The sequence below is a fragment of the Dromaius novaehollandiae genome, chromosome 11 (genome assembly GCF_036370855.1).
Source record: "Dromaius novaehollandiae isolate bDroNov1 chromosome 11, bDroNov1.hap1, whole genome shotgun sequence".
NCBI classification, from domain to species: Eukaryota; Metazoa; Chordata; class Aves; order Casuariiformes; family Dromaiidae; genus Dromaius; species Dromaius novaehollandiae.
The window spans coordinates 25,281,275-25,301,452 of NC_088108.1; the positions used below are offsets into that span (position 1 = coordinate 25,281,275).

Genomic DNA, 20,178 nt, shown 5'->3' on the forward strand with positions numbered 1-20,178 from the left:
TTTAGTGCAGATAAACGTAAAGTGATGCACATGGAGAAAAAAAATCTAATTTTACAAATATAATGAAGGCTCTGAGCTTACTGTTACTATTCAAGGACAAGGTGTTAGGTTATGATAAAACTGAACAGACTATTACAAACCTCTACGAAGGAAGAGAAAACAAAAAGAAAACATTATCAACAACAACAAAAACACAATTTTATATGAAACCATTTCTGTGCAAGAAATGAAGCATGGAAAATACTTGAAATGAAGCAAGACTGAAGAAGAAATTACTAAGGGGTTCTCAGATAGGAGACAAAAATGTGTTTTTCGTAGACAAAACCATGAATGTCACAGAGAAGGTGACCAGGGCAGGACTGTTCGCTCTCTCGTCTTGCAATGAATTGGGATGCCCTCGTGAAGCTAGCCAAAAGCAAGTTGGAAACCAACACTTCACGCAGTGCTGTGAAACTATTTAACAAAGGGTATTTAAGATGCTAAAATTTCTCGTGAATCTAAAGTCCTAGAAGTAAAATCCATCGAGCCATTAAATTCAAGCCCGAGCAGATACCTCTGGCTCAGGAAGTATCCATATCACAGATTGCTGGAGGCTTGGTGACTAAGCTGGAAAATACCATTTTATGCTTGCCGCCTTCTCAAATTGTTTTCTAGACACCTGCTATTGGCTGGTCAGAGGTGCTAGTTTGGCTCGGCATGCTCATTTTTGTGTTCTTATGATATTAATTACCATGCAAATGTACACGTAAATTGCTTAAAATCATTTAACAAATTTCTTGATCCCAGAACCAGAACCTTTTATACCAGGATCTTCTCTAGAAAACAGTCGCTACTCTACTATGTGGTATTTTTCCTCATTTTTGCCTTCTGTATGACTGCTGACGTCCCACTCTGTGAAGCATGGTAGCAGCTCACATATGAGTAAAGTTGCTCCAGGTATTGGGACCCTTTGGACGTGGCAGCGTCTTGCCCAGCCCCGCTGGCCGGTCGGCATCGCGTGCACCCGTCAGTCGGCACGGCAAGGCCGAGGCCATCCCTTCCCCACGCAAATTATGAAGGTGAAAGAGCTGAAAGGAGGGTGACATACACGAAGAGCTCTGGGAGCTGTGAGAAACAAGATGGGGCTGAGGGGCAGCTGTGAGACAAGGCAGGCAGGTGGGAGACAAGATGGCACGAAGGGGTGAACGTGTGACAAGATGAAAGGGCAGATGTGAGACAAGACAGTGTAAAGGGGGCAAATGTGTGACAAGATGGCATGAAGGGGCAGACAGGAGAAATAAGATGGTGTGGAGGGGCAGGTATGTGACAAGATGGTGCGAAGCAGCAGGTGCGCGACAAGATGGCGCAAAGGAGCAAATGTGTGACAAGACGGCATGAAGGGACAGGCGTGAGAAACCAGAGGGTAGGAAGGGACAATTGTGTGACAAGATGGTGTAAAGGGGCAAATGTGTGACAAGATGCCCTGAAGGGGCAGACAGGAGAAATAAAGGGGCATGAAGGGGCAGGAGTGCGACAAGACGGCTCGAAGGGGCAGGTGTGAGAAACCAGACAGTAGGAAGGGGCAAACGAGAGACAAGATGGTGCCACGGGAGAAACGTGTGACCAGATGCGGTGAGGGGACAGGCGTGAGACAAGATGGCGCCGGGGGCCGGAGGGAGGCCACGGCCCGCTCCGTTCCGGGAGAGGCGCCGGGAGAACCGACGCCCTGCACGGAGCAGGCGCATCACGGGGCGCAGCGCGCATGCGCACTGCGGCCGGGGCGGCCCCGCCCGGGCGGCAGGGGACGGCGGGGGGCGGGGCGGCCGCGCGCGGGGCGGGGCGGCGGGGGGAAGCAGGAAGTGGGCGGCGCCCCGACGAGAGCGGAGCCGGTGGGTAGCGCCGGGCCGCAGCGTCTCGCCCCCTCCCCGCTGCCGGGCCGCAGCCGCCGCGGAGCCGCCATGTCCAACATGGAGAGTATCCTTGGGGCCCGGCGAGGCCTGGGGCGGGCGGGGGGCTGCCCGTTCCCGGCGCGGGCCAGCGAGGCCCGGCCCGGCCCGGCCCGGCCCCTGCGACCGGGCCTCGCCGTTCGCGGCCTGGTACCGGCGGCCCCGGGGTGGGGGGAGGGTGCGAGGGGGCTCAGGGCACCTCTCGGCCGGGAGGGGAGCCGCCGAGCCGGGGCAGCTCCGCGGGGGGAGGCGGAGGAGGAAGAGCATCCCGCCTGTCCCCACGGCGAGCGGCTGTCTGGGGGGCTGGGGGTCCCCGGGGGCGGCAGGAGCTCCCAGAGCCTTTTCCAAAGGGGGAAATTTGGGGCTGCCGGCGTGGGGCTGATGGGAGCAGTGCTGTCTAAATCTGGGGTTCACTTCCTAGGTGGTGAGGAAGAAGGGACTAGGAAGGGATGCATCTCCTTTGATGCCAAGATCAGGTCCAACTTGTTTCATGCAAAGTAGTCAGCGGGCGGGCGTATAGGAAAGGTGAGGTTCAGTCTCAAGCTCTGTAGTGTAAAGAGGGGCAGCTTTGTCCCTGGTGCAGAAAACACATGTTTTCCAGCAGTGCAGATTACCCTAGAAACCAGGAACATCTGAAATGCCATATGTCGGGAAAGGTGCTGTGTTGAAAGGCTGGAATAAAGTCAGCATCGCTATCCTAATGGCAACTGGGTGTTCTCCCAAACTGGGACTGCTGTCAGCTGAATAAACTGCGTGATGTTTTCTGATATTGAGAGGAAATTAAGGGGGTGAAACCCTTGTGGACTTTCTTGATCTATGGAGAGATCTTAACTCCCAGGTTAAAAAGAAGTCTTTTACAAAAAAGTCTTAAATGAGGTTGGCTCCATGTAGTTGAAATGTGCTGCTAGTGGTGAGCACTGCCACTTATGATAGGGACTAACTGGATGGAAGTGTTGGAGCAGGTGACTGTGTGAGTCACAGCTAATTGAGGAAATCGAGTTTCACTTGAGTTACCATGCACTGAGAAGGAGATTTGCAGGGAGGAGCAAGTATGTGCCTATCACGAGATGAAAGATGGGTGAGGCGGCAGAGTGAGCTATTTTAATGTCAAAGGTAAATGTCCTAAGTGAGTAACTGAGGAAGTTATTTCAAAATAAACTCTGAAAAGCTGTTTCTCACAGCAATCGCTGTAAATAAGTGATGTCATATTTTACCTAGTTGTTCTGGTCGCTGAGCTGAAGTATACTTGAATGAATAACCTAGAAGTCTGAGATTTCCTGTTTGGTAATTTACCAAACTGTGAGCAGGTCCATGTAATACACTTAGTAGTGCTGAAAGGGACAGTGAGCTAGCTTTTAAAGCAAAGAAACATAAATGCAAGCAGCAATTTTAATATCACTGGTAGGTACCTTTAAAGGATATCATAATGTATCATAAAGGCACAGCTGTTACTTTTTAGTTACCTGCTTGTAACCTTTATAGGATAGGAAAACAGATGTGTCTGCAAACATTGTGATGTTTTCAAGTTGCTGTTAGAGCTTGAAGATGCATGCTTAGACTTCAGGAAAAAAAATAGGTTCTGAAATAAATTATATACTTAAGAAAACCCAACCCTCGAGTACCTCATAATGCTTAGCTTTGTGTGCTTTCACTTAACTGTTAAGCATCTTGCTGCATTCTTCCTTTTGGGATATAAAAAGATGTCATGAAAGAAATGTATAAAGCTTTCTCTTCATTTTTATTTGGGAAAGAGTGATGTTATTTGGGAACTCTCATTAACAGGATTTTACATATATGCTTTTTTTGTTTTTCTGGGGTTTTTTTTGGCAACACATACTTATTCTCCATCACTAACTTCTTAATGCAAATCACTCTAAATTATGATGACGTCTTGTTCTACTGTCATCTTAGATCTTTCAGCTTTAGCAGGACATGGGGGAAAAAACACTTAAAAAAAAAAAAGTTTTTCTTGCTGACTTTGAGTGTTCTTTCTCAAAAAATTAGATGATAGAAATGTCAAGGAACTCCAGAATCACTTGAGTGACCCAGTGTGGGGAGAGTCCAAGTGACCAAGGGTGGGAGGCTGCTCTGTAAAGGAGCTTCATGAGCAATATAAACTTGATCATACTGTTGCTTGACAGGACAGTCCTGCTGCAGATTTGTACCTGTGCGGGGCCAGCCAAGCCTGTTTACCAGTGCACTGTAAATTTCTCTCTTGTTTGGGGGAGATGTGTGTGGGTATTTTTTGTTTTTATTTTTTTTTTCCAGGCAAATCAGTAATGAGCATATGAACTTTCATATGCTTCGCTCTTCCTGTTCACTGAGCGCTAAGGACTGTCTGTCTGTCTCTGAAAGTAACTGGCAGCACAAGACTTTCAGAGTTTCTCTGGGGGATGTTTGTTTTGTTTTATTAGTTGGAACTACGTTTGCTTTCAAACAAAGCTAGTTTGGGATCTGAACTCATTTCTACGGCCTTATATTTGAGAACCCAGATGATAATGATATGTAGCGTCGTAATTGTAAAACAGTTTGGTAGATCTCCCTATTGCGTGAATTTCAAGGGTTTATTTAAATCATGTTCTACAAGTTTTAGTATGATGAAAAAGGGAAATGCAATATACATTAGGTTTGACGGTGCACCAAACGAGAGCAAAATACTGTGTGTAAACATCAATCCTGTGCTTGGACCCTTAACTTGTACTGTAGAACATCTGTTTAACTTGAAGTTTGCAGCAAAAGAGCTTAGCAGAAACTCAAAAAAATGTGACAAAGAAGAAAAGGCCGAAAAAGCTAAAATTAAGAAGGTAGGCAGTGAATATGAAAGCATGTTTTTCAGATCTGTTGTTTACGCCAGAAAATTTTCTGCTTTTTTTTATCATTTTGCTGCTATTCCTGCTAATACTATTGTGATAGATGCTTGTGACTTAAGTTACATGACTTTAAAACTTAACATATGTATGAAGTTTAAGAATACACTCTTTATTTAAGAGCTTGTGGTATTTATTTCCTTAGAAAATTGTCTTGAATGTATTTTGAGAGAGACTACATTATTCCCAAAGTTAGAAATATTTTGCCTTAATGTTTATCATCTTGTTTTAATAGTGTTTATGAAGAAAAACTTTAAAATAGCTTTTGAGTCCTTGAAGTAGTAAAGAGAACCTAAATTTATTTAACTATTTTCTTGTCCATGAAATATAGTCATGCCAACATGTATCTGTATTTGGTGATAGATACTGAAAACATTTTTAGGAAAAGGTAAATTTATGTTTACCTTCTGTAAAACCTCCTACCTGAAGTGCATGCTAGACATCTCTTTCATTGGAAAGAAGTTAGGTGTTCACATCTTAAAAGTTTGAGTACTGTTGGGGAAAAAAGGTAAAAGAATTTTTTTTTCTTCTTTTCATTAAAAGATACTGTGATGGATTAATGCTTATTTTAAAAATGAAATAGGCCATCCAGAAATCCTGTTTACAAAGATCAGGGAAAGTTAAAGTGTGTGTTTGTTTTTAAAAGGCAATCCAGAAGGGCAATATGGAAGTTGCACGAATACATGCAGAAAATGCTATCCGACAGAAGAACCAAGCGATCAATTTCTTGCGCATGAGTGCCAGGGTAGATGCTGTAGCAGCAAGAGTTCAGACTGCAGTGACAATGGGCAAGGTAAGGCTGTTTTCGCGGTTCTTGGTGTGAATTTGTTGCAAGCACAGGACCTCCAATCTTGTAAATGTCTTAATTCTACCTGTAATGAGCTGAAAAGTTTGAGTTTTGTTTTTAGACATAGTCAATAGTAAATGAGGAAATGGAATTCTACTGACAGTTGCTATTTAGAAATCAATTGCTCTCCACTGTATCTTGTAGCTTGTAACCTTTGTTCGGTCTTACTGCTCATGCTCCTAAAGATACAGGGTCTTCTCTAGTTAGGCTGTTAAGATTATTGGGAAAGATACTGCTCCCTTTCACTTTCCAAAAAATGCATTAAGTCATGACATAGGACTTCCTGATCCCAGAAAATGTTTTAGCTCATGTCATCTGAAACTGCTTTTTTTTTTTTTTTTTTGGTAAGTTTTCCTTTACTTTACCTCATTTCAGGTAACAAAGTCAATGGCGGGGGTAGTTAAATCTATGGATGCCACACTGAAGAGCATGAACTTGGAAAAGGTAAATAGAAACTTACTCTTCTTGAAGATGCACATTAAAAGCACAAAAGGCAGCGGATGCAAGTTTTACACAAAAAGGATGTTCCAATGAAGTATAAGGAAAAAAGCTGTAGCAGTGAGGATACTGGACACTGGAACAGGTTGCTCAGCATGGTTGTGGAGTCTCCATCTTTGGAGGTGCTCAAAACTTGACTGAACAGGGCCTTGAGCGACCTGCTGTAACTGCAAAGTTTAATCAACTTTATATTTGGCTCTGCTGGGGGGACAGGTGGATGTTGCACCAGATGAACTCTAGAAATTGCGTGCAATCTTAATTATTCTGTGATTCTAGTTTTACCTGTTGAGATATATCACTCTTCTGTTACCTGCAGATCGTTGACTGGATTCTTATTGTTTGTAGATATCTGCACTAATGGATAAATTTGAGCATCAGTTTGAAACACTAGATGTTCAGACACAGCAGATGGAAGACACAATGAGCAGCACTACTACGCTAACAACGCCACAAGTAAGAATAGAAAACTAAAATTAAACAAGCTTAAAAAAAGTGGCTATGACTAAACTGTATGGAAATATTGTCTGCTTCTCTTCTTTCCTTTCTGCCTACTTCGAGAAATGGAGTGTTTTCACTTTGGCTTTGTGCTTCTTTGTGATTTAGGCACTAGTTCAAGTTATATTCACAAATACAGAGGATCACATGTATGTATTGTACTCAATTTCACTCTTACTGCAAGCTTTATTTTATATTATGTATTGAAAATATTAGCCCTTCTATTGAATAGGCAGCATTTTGGTGAGGTCTTAATGAGCTTCTGAGCCAGAAGATGCTGCAGAATCAGTTATCAAAGCAAAATGTACTCTGAAACAATCAACAGTTCTAACTCCCTGATATTAACAAAACAACATTAATCACCGCTGAATGTAGCAGTAGTATGTGCCATGAAAAATTAATTACTTGTTTTCAAGTCAGATAAGTGTTTACTAAAATAAATTCTTAAGCAATGCTTAACATAGTTAAGAACACGTATTACCTGTCCCCTTTTAGAAGAATGCTATTTGAACAGAAATTTTTTCAGAGAGAGAAATTTACTGGACATAGTGGTTTGTAAATAAATAAGTAAACCTAAATCCACATCCAATAAACTAAATTTATTGGAGATAAAGGGTTTTCTTTTCCATGTTATGCAAAACAGTCGTTTAGTAGTTAATAATTAGCAGTTGATAACACTTATCATATTCAAGTAATATATTAATTTTTCTACATGTAAGCGTCATTCTGTGAGAAGCATTGTGGTTCAGAAGCTGAAGTTCAAGTAGTGGGAATTTGACAGGCTGAGCTGTGCTGCTTGTTTTTTGAGTTCATATGGTGCCCTCTGGTGCTTAAGTACAGAGTTGTTCAGTCAAAGATGTTTCCCTTTAAATCAGTTTTGTTAAAAATAATTTCTACTGTCTCAAGATTTAATGGAAGAACTTGTCACAAGCTACAGTATCAAACTGATCGAGTTTTTGTTTCTCTACTTTAGAACCAAGTGGATATGCTTCTACAAGAAATGGCAGATGAAGCAGGGTAGGTAGTATGTTTGAGTGAATATTACTTGAATAAATATGTCAGTTCCAACAACACTTCAAGGTTAACTCTAAGCTGGGATAACATTGTAAATGTGTCACTTTCTTGAAGCACATAAGAATCATTACTCTCCTTTCACCTTTGGACATCATTCTTGTAATGGTTTTGTTGCTGTTATTTCTTTTTGTTTCCATTCAAAGCTACTGTGAATGCCAGTGTGCAGAGGAGGTTGTGCAAAAGCGTAATATAAAATTAGCTCACTTGTGTCGGGATTGCATTTTGTTATTTACTTGGATTGGCTTTAGCATTAGCAATCCTTGCAATGTCTCTCCACTCTTCCCCTGCCCCACAATCCCCATTAAAACTTTCTGTAGTTCTGCTCTCACTAGTTATACACTGCAGAGATGGATCATTGTGATTTATTTAAACCTTTGGAGTTATGCTGAAATATTTCAGGGAACTTTACTTGCTAAGTTGGTGACACATGAGCTGAAAGTGTCCCTCTGGCTTGAGGATGAGAATGTTTGACAAGTTGTGCAGTAAAACTTGTGTAGAGTTCATATCCTTTTGTCACTCATATATATGCTGTTTCTAATGTATCTTTGTTAAACAGAAATCTTGCTCAGCCCTGATTAAGTAGAATTTTTCTCTGTTGCTGGTTATAGTAAAAGATTTGTCTTTTTGGTGATAAATCAAATTTCCTCTTCAAATTGCCTCGACATGCTCATGTGTTCATGGGACGCAAGTGACCTCATGCTGTCTCAGATACTGCTCCATTTGTCAGTTAATATACTTCTTCCTTTAGCCTTGTATGTCTGACTTGTGTTTTTGTTGTTTTTCTCTTTTATTAATGGTAGTCTTGATCTGAACATGGAACTACCTCAAGGACAGACGGGTTCTGTTGGTACGAGTGTTGCCTCAGCAGAACAGGTAAAAATTAGATTCAGTAGAAATTAACATTTTCTATAGAAGTGGGATATGAGAATTAATGCTTTACTTAGTCAAAGCAAAGTTACCAAATTCTGATGAGATTGTGTCTGTCCATAGTAAATGGTGTGGGTGAAAGTCTTTGAAAGCAAAATAATTTTTAAAATGTTTGCTTGTTTAGTAAATACAATAAATTTCTAAATTTCAGATGTAGTTTTGCATAGTGTTTCACAGAGTTCAGACTAATTGTCTGTCCTACCTGCTCTGAATCTAATGAATCCAGCCATCTCCCAGAACACATGCTAGGCTTTTTTCTTTTCCCTTTAATGCGTAAAAGATCTTAAAGAAGTAGTGCAGAGGATTCTGTATTTGCTCTAGATGGATAACTAGAATTGCTTGTGCATGGGCACATTTTGAGGTAAAGGTTGCGCAGACACTTAGAGTTGCTTCTTGCGTGCTGGGGAATATATTTGAGGACATACAAGGCAAGCAATTTACTCCTCTCATCCTGTCATAGTGCAGAAGGCTCTAGGGAATTATGTTTGCTGACATATGTTTGAGAAGCCACAAGTGTTCCAGATTCTTTGAAGGTTCGGTTTCGTCTTGTACCAATCCTCCAAAAGTGTTAGATCTACTGCTGTATCCTCCTAGCAATACCAGCCTTGGTCACTTGAGGGTGTGACTGAGGTTCTTTTCACATCCAAATAAGGATGCAGTTCTGTAAACTGTGATTTACGTTTGCAAAGATCATACCTAAAAATTATCGATACTTGATGTGTTCTGCACTTTATTTCTAGGTATCCATTGCTGGAGACAAGATAGCTAGATGGACCTCAGGTCTAACTCAGTATAGCCACTCTCAAGCAAATCTTGTTATGACTTGTACAAGTTTATTTCATACCATCTTGACATGAGATTGCTTCACCATTGCAGAGCTTTGCAACAATTGATTTTCATATTACTCTTTTTTTCTTCTCTTCCACAATTCTGCAGGATGAGCTGTCACAGAGACTGGCCCGCCTACGTGATCAAGTTTAAGTTAATCAAAGCTGCAGTTCTTTGTACATGCTTTCAAAACACCGTTTGTGACTAACCCTACGCTACACTAGAAAGGTGTATACAGTATGGCTTATGTGTTTAAATACCTGTAATATATGATACTTCGCTCCTAGCTTGCTCTTCTTTCTAAACACATCAGGTAATTCAAAAATATCAGCTCTCAAATATCTTTTTCTGTACATTTTGAAGCTGATATATTTTTTGCAAGCTCTTTCATAAAATCAAGCAGCAATGTTGGCACATTCTAGCTGACAGAAAAGCAGTGTCACTGATATATTTTAAATTATGAAGTGAATTTTTTAAATTATGAAGACTGTTTATGGTTGGAGGACTGATGTATTCATTTCAGATGTTTGCTATACCTAAATTCCTTACACAGCCAAACTCATTGAACACACAGAGGTGAACAGTGTGGACTTCATGAAAATACACTTATTAAAACAAATAAGTGGACTTCAGTCTGTAGACTTTTTTTTTTTATCATTTTAAAGCTACAGTAATACTGCTGAAATTAATGGTTCGTTTACCAAAAGCTGTTTTCATATAACTGGGAACTTGTATGGTGTCATCATTTTAGTACAGGAGGAATAAAATATATTTTCCAACACTTTGTCAGTTCTGTTGAATGCTATCTCATGGTTTAATGCTGAGTGCTCTGGCTTCTCCAGTTTGCTTTCTTATGGTTTAATGCTGAGTGCTCCAGCTTCTCCATTTTGCTTTTTTCTCAGTTTCTTGAGGTGCAGCCAATTATGCCACTCACCCCTTATTTTTTTCTATTCTGTGTTAGTCCCTGTCTTTGCTTTTCATCTAGGCACTCTTTATATGCAAGGAAAAGCCTTATCATAGTATTCTGCATTTTAACATTGTGTCATATATGAAAAATATGAAAGTGCTCTTGCTGAAGTTCAGGTCTTCATAGTCCTCCATGGTGAGTCAAGGTCCCAGTTCTGATTTTGCTAACCAGGACACTCCCTTGGAGTAGCTTTTCCTCCTCAGCCTCTCACGGGTGATCTTTTCTTCAGTACAGTGTTGGAGAGAGTGAGGTGAGGAGTGGGTAAGTAGACTAGGCCTGCTCTGTCAGAGGGGCAGGCTGCGAGATTGTTTCAAGATAGGTATTGGTTATGTTGGATTAGGAATAGCTACTGTTTTGTAAGATACAGTACTGCTCTCTGCAGATATGGTGGTGCGATTTGCAATACTGTGGTGATGGAGAAGCTAATTTGTTTTAGTTACTCCTTTAACCCCTCTGCGTTTCTGCATGGTAAGAGGGAATCTACTGACCTCTTTCAGTAGCTTCAAGCTCTTCCTGCAGTTGTGAAGCAAAGAAATGGTTGTAGAAATTTGAAGCTGAAACTGCTTGTGTTGTGATAAATAGTGGTGTAAAGAATTTTTTTCCTGACTGCTTGGACTCAATTTTTTGTTTTATTGTGTTGTGGATGAGGGAAGAAGGTATGAAGCTTTAGAATAGGAATTAACTCTTAATTCACTGGTGTTCAGGATCACATGGTCTTTCTAGTGTTGTGGAAATGTTTGAGTAAAAAACTACTTAGCTTTTTTAATCACGCAGGATTTTTGAGTGAAAGTGTACAAAAATGAGGAAACATTTCAGAACAGTTTCAAGCTATATTTTGAATGTGTTACTCAAATCACTTTGAAGCTTTAGCAGGCTGTTATCTAATGAAGCATCCAAAGGTACTGTAGAAATAAGAAACAGAAAATAAGACAGACAAAACAGCCTAAAATGTTCTCAAGTCATCTCTCTCACATTTGCAGTCTAAATTAAATTGATTTCTTAAAATGTGGTCTTTTTCTCACACTTAAGGTTTATTTTCAGTGCAGCTTTCTTTTAAACGTCTTTGAATCTTCCAATTTCTCCCACTTAGAGGAGGAAGATTTTATAAACCATATACTCTAGGTACATTCTTTTAATATTACTGATAAAATGTCTTAAGAAGAATACCATATACTACACCCTTTTTGTAGCTACTCTGAACAATATAACAAAAAATATAACGTTTTTTCTACACAGCCAAGTTACCCACAACGTTGCTAGCCGCTGTGTGTGTGCGTGTGCCTTTGCCTTGGTGAGTTTATTTTTACTGTTGCTTCCTATCTCACGATAGGGCTACATACCTGGCTAGTGACAAGAAAATTAGTCGTGCGATACATCCACATAAAAACTTACTTTGCACTTGCCTGTTCATAGACCTGTGTCAGCAACTATGGAGGTTTTCCGTGTTTGGTATTGGACAGCTCTTCAGCTAGCTCTTGTCTGGCTTGTTTTAATGTTAAATATTATCATGCTGCTTTCGAATTGCCCCGGCCATTCCAGAGCTGTTTGGCAGGGTAGATAGACCGTAAACTTGCTTTTCTGTGTATGTTGACTCTTGCCTTGAAACTTGGGGATTTGGAGGCATTTAAAAATAGATGGAGATAAGACTGATTAGATAGTCACAAGAAAAACATTAAATAAGCTTCATTATCTTACTGGCTGTATACAGCTTGTTTAATAATTTTGATCTTCTGGAAGTCCTAGGCTTGCTAACACTGATAGAAGAATATTTTTTCAGTATCTCTTTTTAGAAGGATTAAGAAATAAATGTAAAGGCTTGGTTATCATAATTAGTTTATTTTACCTCTGCAGAACTATGATTTAAAGAGATAGGCAGGCTTAGCTGATTTGAGGAAGAAATGTGTTTTCAAAACAAAATTAAATCTTGCCTTGCTGATTTCACTCTGAGCATTGCTATGTGTTTGAATGGGGCCAGGATTTTGTACTATTCCATTTTGTGTATAGAGCTTCTGCCCTCTCCTGGGCAAAACTTATTTCTTCTCTCTTTAGAAATATTTATTTATGAGAACTGACATTCAGAAAGGGTTAGTAGTTATGTCTTTAATGCATGTAGTTTTCTCTGGTCTTTTGGAAATGTTTAAAACTGAAGTTGCTCTTAGAACAAATTTGACTCTTGTATCCTTTTTCTTTTCATTTGTGTTTCCCTAGAAACATTTGCTCTCTGTTTTCTGAACAGATCTCGCTCTTCTTTGCTCTTACCTTGCTAGTGTTTCTTGCAAGTTGACTGTGTATTTTTGTAGAAGTTAATTTCATGTTAAATAGATTGAATGAGCTTTTATGTAACTTTAATACCAGATAATATTTCAATATTTATGAGCAGACACATCTGAAATGAAGCCTAGTTTGAAATGCTGTGAGATGTTTCTGCATTCTTGGAATTAAGTTTACAGCTGCTAGTGTAATGGTAGCATTCATCTTTGGTCATTTGAATTCCAAATTTGAAAGCCATAAAAAGCTTCAGATGAAATGAGAAGGAAGGAAAGGAAGAAAGAGAAATCTAACTTTCTCAACTGAAATGGGATATAATCATCATGTTACTTTTGTGGAGATCCTCAGAGCCAAGAAATACTGAAATTTTGTTAAATATGATCAGCAATTCTGAAGCTGATGACATGTATAGAGAAGAGAAACTCTTTTAGCTCAGGTAGAGTTCGTTTTGAAAACTGCATTATCTTTTATGAATCAATTTGTAAATGTAACTGGAAGACAAATAAAATTGTACAGCAGAAGCATTTCATGTGTGTTCCTAGGTTATATAGCTATTTGCTGGTGGGTGTTAAATGAACCAACAGGCAGACTTCATAACATCATGAATAGATTCTTGTGAAAAAATAATGAGAAAATTGAATCTTTAGAGAGAAAACAAGGAGAAAGAAAAGTGGGTGTTATCAAGAAAGATTTGGGCCAATATTTTAGGAAGTAATTATGATCAAGTATAACAACATAAAATACAGTCTAGTTATTTAAAATTTTATAATGTAGTAAAAATATTTACTCTGGTGTGGACACAAAAGTATGTCTTTTATTTGAGAAGCTTTCTGTTGTCCTTGAGGTATGTAACAAGGACAAAGCAAGGAAACAGGAAAACTGGCAGGAGATGGTCTATTTTGGTATGATTGAGCTAAAACCCTCCATTCGTATTTTCCCCTTCCATTGTTGTTCAGGAACCAGCAGAGGGAGCTTGAAGCTTTGTTTTTGCATAGGTCCTATATAAGTGATTATTATGCTTTAAAATCTTTAAAGAGGACTTTTACAGAGTCATCACTAACTAGTTTAAGGAGCTATTTGTTGCCTTCGAGACCCTCATTTCTGGATAGTGTCAAGGCTAAATGGGAAGCTACCTTCATCAGAGTTTGGATCCTTGGCTACGAGCTGCTCCGTTACGCAAAATGCAAACTGGAAGCATGTTGCCGAGTGTCATCTGGTAATTCATCTTAACATCTAACTATCTTTTGCTAAATGCACTTCAGGGCTTTTCCTTGCTGTCTTTAGGAATTAATGTGGGAGCTGCAAAATGAGGAAGTGAATAACTTTGTCCTTAAAAATTGTTTTAATTGTTTTACTTCTAGCTAACTTGTCGTGGGTTTCTTTGGCTGTCATGTATTCTGTTTTTGTCCTGTGATAATTTTTCCACTTCATGCAGAGAGAAATGCACACTGTTTACTGATTGAAAATGTATTTTAATATGAGAAATCGTTTTCTTATTAAAAGTGTTGCCTATGTTGAGATTTGATTTGATGAAATATTTCTTTATTTTGGTTTAAGGATGCTCTCTGTTCACGTAGCATACTGTATTTGTTCGGTTTTAGTGTTAGCATTTAAACTATTGCAAAGGCTTGGTTTTCACTAACTGCAGTATAGTGCTCAGTACTTTTTTTTTGTCAAACAATATTTTTTCAATGAAATCACAAGAAGGGTCAGTGGCCTTACTTGTATCGGAAGGAGCTTTCTTCATTACCATTCAAATAAAGGAAAAGACTTATCTGAACAATCTGTAACTAATTTCAAGTGCCAATTGAACCTTTTTAACTTGGAAGAAGATGCAGTAAGTGAGCCTTACAGGCTTTCATTTGACCTTTACTACTTTTTATTAAGAAAGTCATGCTGAATCAGCTGTGATATGCAGTTCAAGATAGAAAATAATGGGCTGTAGGTTCCCAGGTCTTTCCAGTACTTTGGAAAACTTTACAATGTCTTCTAAGAGTGCTGGACTTGCTGTTTTTGCCATGAGAAGGGGTTGAACCAGACTATCTTCTATAAGACAGCCAGGTCATTTTCAAGCTAGTATTTAGACAGGGTGACTTAAGAGAATTTAAGTGTCACATTTTTATTCAAAAAGGTGGCTTACTGTTGGCATGACTGGTTAGAATGTTCTAAACTTGTTAAGTGAAATAGTTTTTTCACAAAAGTCTAAAATAGTAAATACTACATACCAACAGATACACATATCTGACAAAAAATGATCAGCTTGGTGTAATTTCCCTACTATCTAATTCAGAATGTTTTGTTACAAGCAATTTCTATCAAAATAGAAGACTTAAAGATAGAAAAAAATAGAAAACAAAAACTGTGTAAAGGATGGTAAAACTTCTTAAAACTTCTTTAAAATATTCAATATACCAATATTTAAGAACTCTTCTTTCTTTTTTAAAAGTTTAAAAAGTTTTGACCTATTCCCCAAGCCTCTATTTTACTTGATCTTTTACAGGTATTTTACGTGATCTTTATCGTAGTCAGGACTTCCACAATTTCTTGTCTATTGCTGCAAGATAGGTTAATGTTAGAACTATTAAGCACTACTACTAACACTGGTGATTTTTCAGTTCCAGTTACCAGTATGAATCCACAACATTTGACTAAAAGTTCATAGGAAAAGCAGACAGTTCCATTCCGAGTGTTGTAAATTAGTTCCAGTCTCCAAGAGAATGCTGTAACTAATTGATATGACCTGGAAGTGGATAAAGTCCATAACAGTAAGATCAACTTTTCCTCTAGTAATCTGACAAATATGTCATGTAGTCGCATGTAGACTACATACCCTGTTTGTTCTTTTGTGATGGACGTTGTTTCCGCATTGAAGTGATAACGATTTTCCGGATTTCTACTGATTTGTATAGCAGGTGCCTTAATTTATTAATGCCAGAAGAAGAGAGAGATTCAATAACAGCAACAACAAAATAAGGATTCCTGGCAGCAACCGTATATTAAAGTCATTGTTTATCCAGTTATGTTGCTGTAAGTATTTGACCACCATTTGATATCTTTATACAAAATGTATATTTAGAGATACGTCTGCAGAAGAGCTTGTTATACTTGTAAAGATAGCAGAGTTATTGTATACTAGTCAGTGGAAATGATTACTTTTAACAATGGCACTTTTTTATCCAAATATTTTAAAAATGTACTGTACAACAAAGATTAATACTTACAAAACCCAGATCTGTCTAGTGTATATAGTATGTGTAAAGCAGCAAATACAGAACATCAAGGCTCTCTTCCAAACTTAATGTTTGATTTTAAAAGTTCAGCAATTAGCCTGTGATTAGAGTATTAAGTAGACGCAGGTATTCCCAAGCTTTTCATAAAGTTTTATTGTGATGTCTGAGAGATCTGGATGTTTTCTTGAATACTGTTTACAGAACAGCACAAATATTCTTCCTCCTAGTCTATAAAAAAAGGCATGCAGGAAGATTGGTGGTTTGCAGAGTCGCTGGATCTCCTTCGTTTTCTATAGTTGCATGGAAATCAGGAAGTCTTTGCTTCGTGTGGAGTTTGACTCGTATGGAGTAAGTTCACAAAATGGGACCCATGTAATAGGAGCTATTTAGATACTCAGCATTTCAGTGCGTAATTAAAAGAACAATTTTATGAAGTCACTGAAAATAAATACATCCCAGTTTCTGCACAAGTAGTGGTTTTAGAAGTTTCTTATGCACCTCTTCTAACAACCCATTACATCGCATCTCCTAACATCTCTTCTTGAACAGTGACTGACAATTCTGTTAGCCTGTAACATCTAATAATGAATGCAGAACCTCCAGTAGCATGAGTCAGGAGAGTAGAGTTTCCTATTTATTTGTGATCTAGAGGGATGTGAACCTTGGTCTTCAAAGGTGAAAGGTTAGAGGATGTGTGTCTTGTTTACCTGTGCTTTTCAGAAAATGTTTTTCTTTAATCTGTTAAGCAGACACACCATTTTGTCCCATGGCCTACAATGGAATCACTAACAATATGCTTAATTACTACCAAACCACATATGAATGACTGATGCCAACAGACAAGAAGTGTCAAAACACAGTTTGTCAGCCCAGAGGAATTTAGCAAGATGTTTTTTTCCCTTATTTAACTGAAACATCTTTTCACAAGTGTTTTAATGTCTGCCTGATTTACAGACAGGTTCACTGATAGGATAAAATCATATTGGATGGCTTTATTAGGAATTTTAGACTAATGACTAATGTGAAACTAGGTGTTTAAAAGTATGAATGGGGAGATCCCACACTCTCATTGGATTTGAAAATATGAATTTGATTCTTTTGAAGGTTATATTAAAAAAAGTATAAATGTAGAGTTAATTCAACCTTTTTAACTACTGCTGACTTTTAACATTTTTGAGGCTTTTTTCTTTGCTGAAGCTATTAAATGTAGACATTTGCATGTCATTGCATACTGCAGAAGGCATTTGCCCTTTTTTTTTTTTTTTTTTTTTTTGTCATTGTGGCAAAACTGTTTTATATGTTTATCTACCAAGGTATATGGCTTGGTCGCATCATGCTTGAGCTCATTCACAGACACAACAGGTTGGAGAAGATGCAGCAATACAGCTGGTAAACGTATTTAACGTCGAATAGTTAGTCACACTTCTGGAGTTTTAATTGAATTACCTTTGACAGTGAACAGCAAACCTGGTGGGTGATCTACTAAATTAAGCTGATGAATGGGCTCCCTAAAATCAATTAGCATATAAGGCTGTGAGCATGAACACATCCTGTTGCTCTGCAGGGACCTGAGCAGGATTGGAATGACAGCAGCAAATGTGAGACAAAGTGAAAGCATGCATCTCCTACCGCTGCTGACCTCTGCTACCAAACATGAAAGAAAAACAGGAGTCTAACAGGAGCTGAAAGAATCTGACAGTAAATCATCTAAGCTCTGTTTTGCAGAACTGATATAGGGTGCTTCTCAACTGCTTGATTGATGCTGGGCAGTATATTAAAAGCAAGACGTGCCGAAGTAAGAAGGCTACTGTGAAGTACCAGCTCAGGGCACCAAGCTGTAGGAAGGAACATCTGGTTGCTTTTTGTTTTTCAGATATTCAAGGTAGTGGGTAGCCAGTGGGATTTAGCTATCTTCTTTTATTTTGATACAGTGACAGGGTCCTGTCTGTAGCCCCAGAGAAGTGCTCAGTGCTTTGGATGGTTGTTTGTTATCTGAATAATCAACCTATCACAAAGTACGGGCTGGAGGTTACTCTGACCTTTGCCTCATTGCAACCTGACTCCATGCACCATTCAGCTAGAGCATGTAATGAGGTACAGATGCTATAGATAGGATAATTGAATACACAAAAAGTATTTGAGGGACTTTAAGGTTGTGACAAACTGATAAAGGCAGAAAGCTCTTGGTTAGGGCTGCTATCTTCCTTTTTTGGGGGTGAGTGGAAAGAGGGGTGGAAGAGGAGCAAGCAGGGTTAGCCATCGTTTCACTTTTTTTTTTTTTTTTTTTTCTCTGCAGAAGTACTGGGTGATCACTTCCACAGGAGTGAGTCTGTGCAAATGTGTGATTTATTTGATTTGACTGCTGAGCTAAATGAAGAAGATTCAGTTTGGACTATACCAAATATGATTTTTTAAAAATTATTATTACTGCTGAAATGATAAGGAAATACATTTGGAGTTTAACAAAGCCTATACTGAAACTTCTCCAATAGCCCTTGGAGGCACTTGCATGGGAGACTGTGATTCAAAGCCCTGCTTACCACAGGGGATTTCTTCTCCCATATCCAGCTGTCCAGGCAAGTGCTCTGACTGCCACATTATGGGATATTCTGAAGCTGATACAGGGCACAGTGGGGTTTTGCTTTCCTTGGCCACATAAAAGCACAGCAGCACCTCTTCTATTTTGTTAATCAGCACACCACAATTACTTATAAGCAAAACAGTACAGAGTTCTGGGCACATGGATTTTTTTTCAAACAATTTATAATTTACTCATGTAGATTATTTGGCCTGTCTATCTCTATAAAAATAGGAACAATATATTTTGCTCAGACATGCTTAAATTGTGCTTTAATTAGTAAAAGTCCTACTACAAGCAATGAAATTACTTTTGAAGTAAAGGGTATCTGAAACTGATATTTCAGTGTTTCACCTACCTTTGGTCTTTCTACTTTCTAGTATTTTCCCTTACGTTTTCCTAAATCATTCCAGATATTTCTATTGTTTGTTCAGCCCCTGGAGATGCATTTCTAATACTGTAAAAAGGTAGATGTTATAAGGAATTAAGCTGAAGGTGTTAGATGACAGATAAAATAACTGCAGTGGAAATGTTTATAGCAAATTGAATTTCTATCAGATTTCCATTTTAAAAATCTAAGTTTGATTGTCAATAAAATAAACAAAGGCTTATTTTAAAACTTTGCATTTTCACAAATGTAAAGTCTTAGATGAAAGGTTTGTGTTGTAGGGTTTTTGTTTTGTTTTTTATAGTGTGTGAGATTTGTTTCCAGCTCTAGGAATACACACACGTTTTAGTCTTTAAAGGAATCCTCCTGATTAAACTGTTAGATGCATGCAAACAAATCCAGGCATCAAGCTAAGCATTCAGAGAGTACTGAAGCTCAGGCTGCAATATTTGAAACTAGTTCTGTTTCCTGCAAAACCTACAGCATTAATGGTGTAGGATGCTTTCTTTCCTTCAAACTGCAGAAGATTGCCCTGAGGTGTGGCTTCCAGGTGTGGGGGGGATTTATAATGTATGATTTTATTATCTACTCTCCCTAGATGCTCAATTCTCTGCTTATCTTTTCCTTCAGTTAATTAACGTGGTATTGGCACAGGGTCCCTGCTTTACTCACAGCAGTCTGGTAATGGTTAGTCTGACCAGGACAGAGCAGTTGAAAAAAGATCTTTAGAATTTGTATGAAAGAAGCCAGGATGTTTCTCTTGCATTATCCTAGAAGTTATAAAGCTGAGTAAAATGCTGTCTTTTCTGTGGCTTTCTCTTCCTTTTCTTTAACCACCCTGCAAATTTCTCCAGAGGGTTTTAATTCTGTTATATAGTTTAGAGTCAGCACAATTTAAAGTTCTCAGGGTCTATGACAGTATAAAATGATACACATTTTCATTCAGGAGTTTGACACTGCGAAAATATATGTAACTTAGTGTGAAATTGGGTTTCTTTTATATGAGTTTTTAAAAGTTGCTCTCCAGTGCTGGCACAACCAAACCCTGAATATGAGCTTGGTTTAGGGGGGATGAATGTGAAAAAGGACAAAATGCAGCCATATGAACAGCTAAAGCTCTTTCCTCCTGTACAGGTGAGAGACCCTCTTCTTCCAGCTCTCTCCAGAAGTGGGGCTCCCTGCCACCCTATTCGAATAGACTGAGTGAGGTAAGAACATATCAACAGAGCAGCAAATTTAGTCTCATACTGGGGTGCAGGACTGAGCCCCTGTGCCCTGCTCAGGGA

General features: G+C 38.8%; 1 protein-coding gene across 1 annotated transcript; it reads left to right on the top strand.

Annotated features, from left to right (window-relative positions):
* Positions 1-1,795: 1,795 nt before the first annotated feature.
* Positions 1,796-14,214, top strand: CHMP1B (charged multivesicular body protein 1B). Its single transcript, XM_064518453.1, has 8 exons — positions 1,796-1,953; positions 4,632-4,729; positions 5,439-5,585; positions 6,015-6,083; positions 6,483-6,590; positions 7,606-7,649; positions 8,507-8,579; positions 9,570-14,214. Exons 1-8 carry the CDS (start codon positions 1,938-1,940, stop codon positions 9,612-9,614), a joined length of 600 nt encoding a protein of 199 aa, XP_064374523.1. The 5' UTR covers positions 1,796-1,937; the 3' UTR covers positions 9,615-14,214.
* The last annotated feature ends 5,964 nt before the right edge of the window (positions 14,215-20,178 follow it).

Coding starts and splice junctions, on each gene's coding strand:
- CHMP1B (XM_064518453.1), top strand. Junction 5,586..6,014: donor CTGCAGTGACAATGGGCAAG/GTAAGGCTGTTT, acceptor ACCTCATTTCAG/GTAACAAAGTCAATGGCGGG. Junction 7,650..8,506: donor GAAATGGCAGATGAAGCAGG/GTAGGTAGTATG, acceptor TATTAATGGTAG/TCTTGATCTGAACATGGAAC.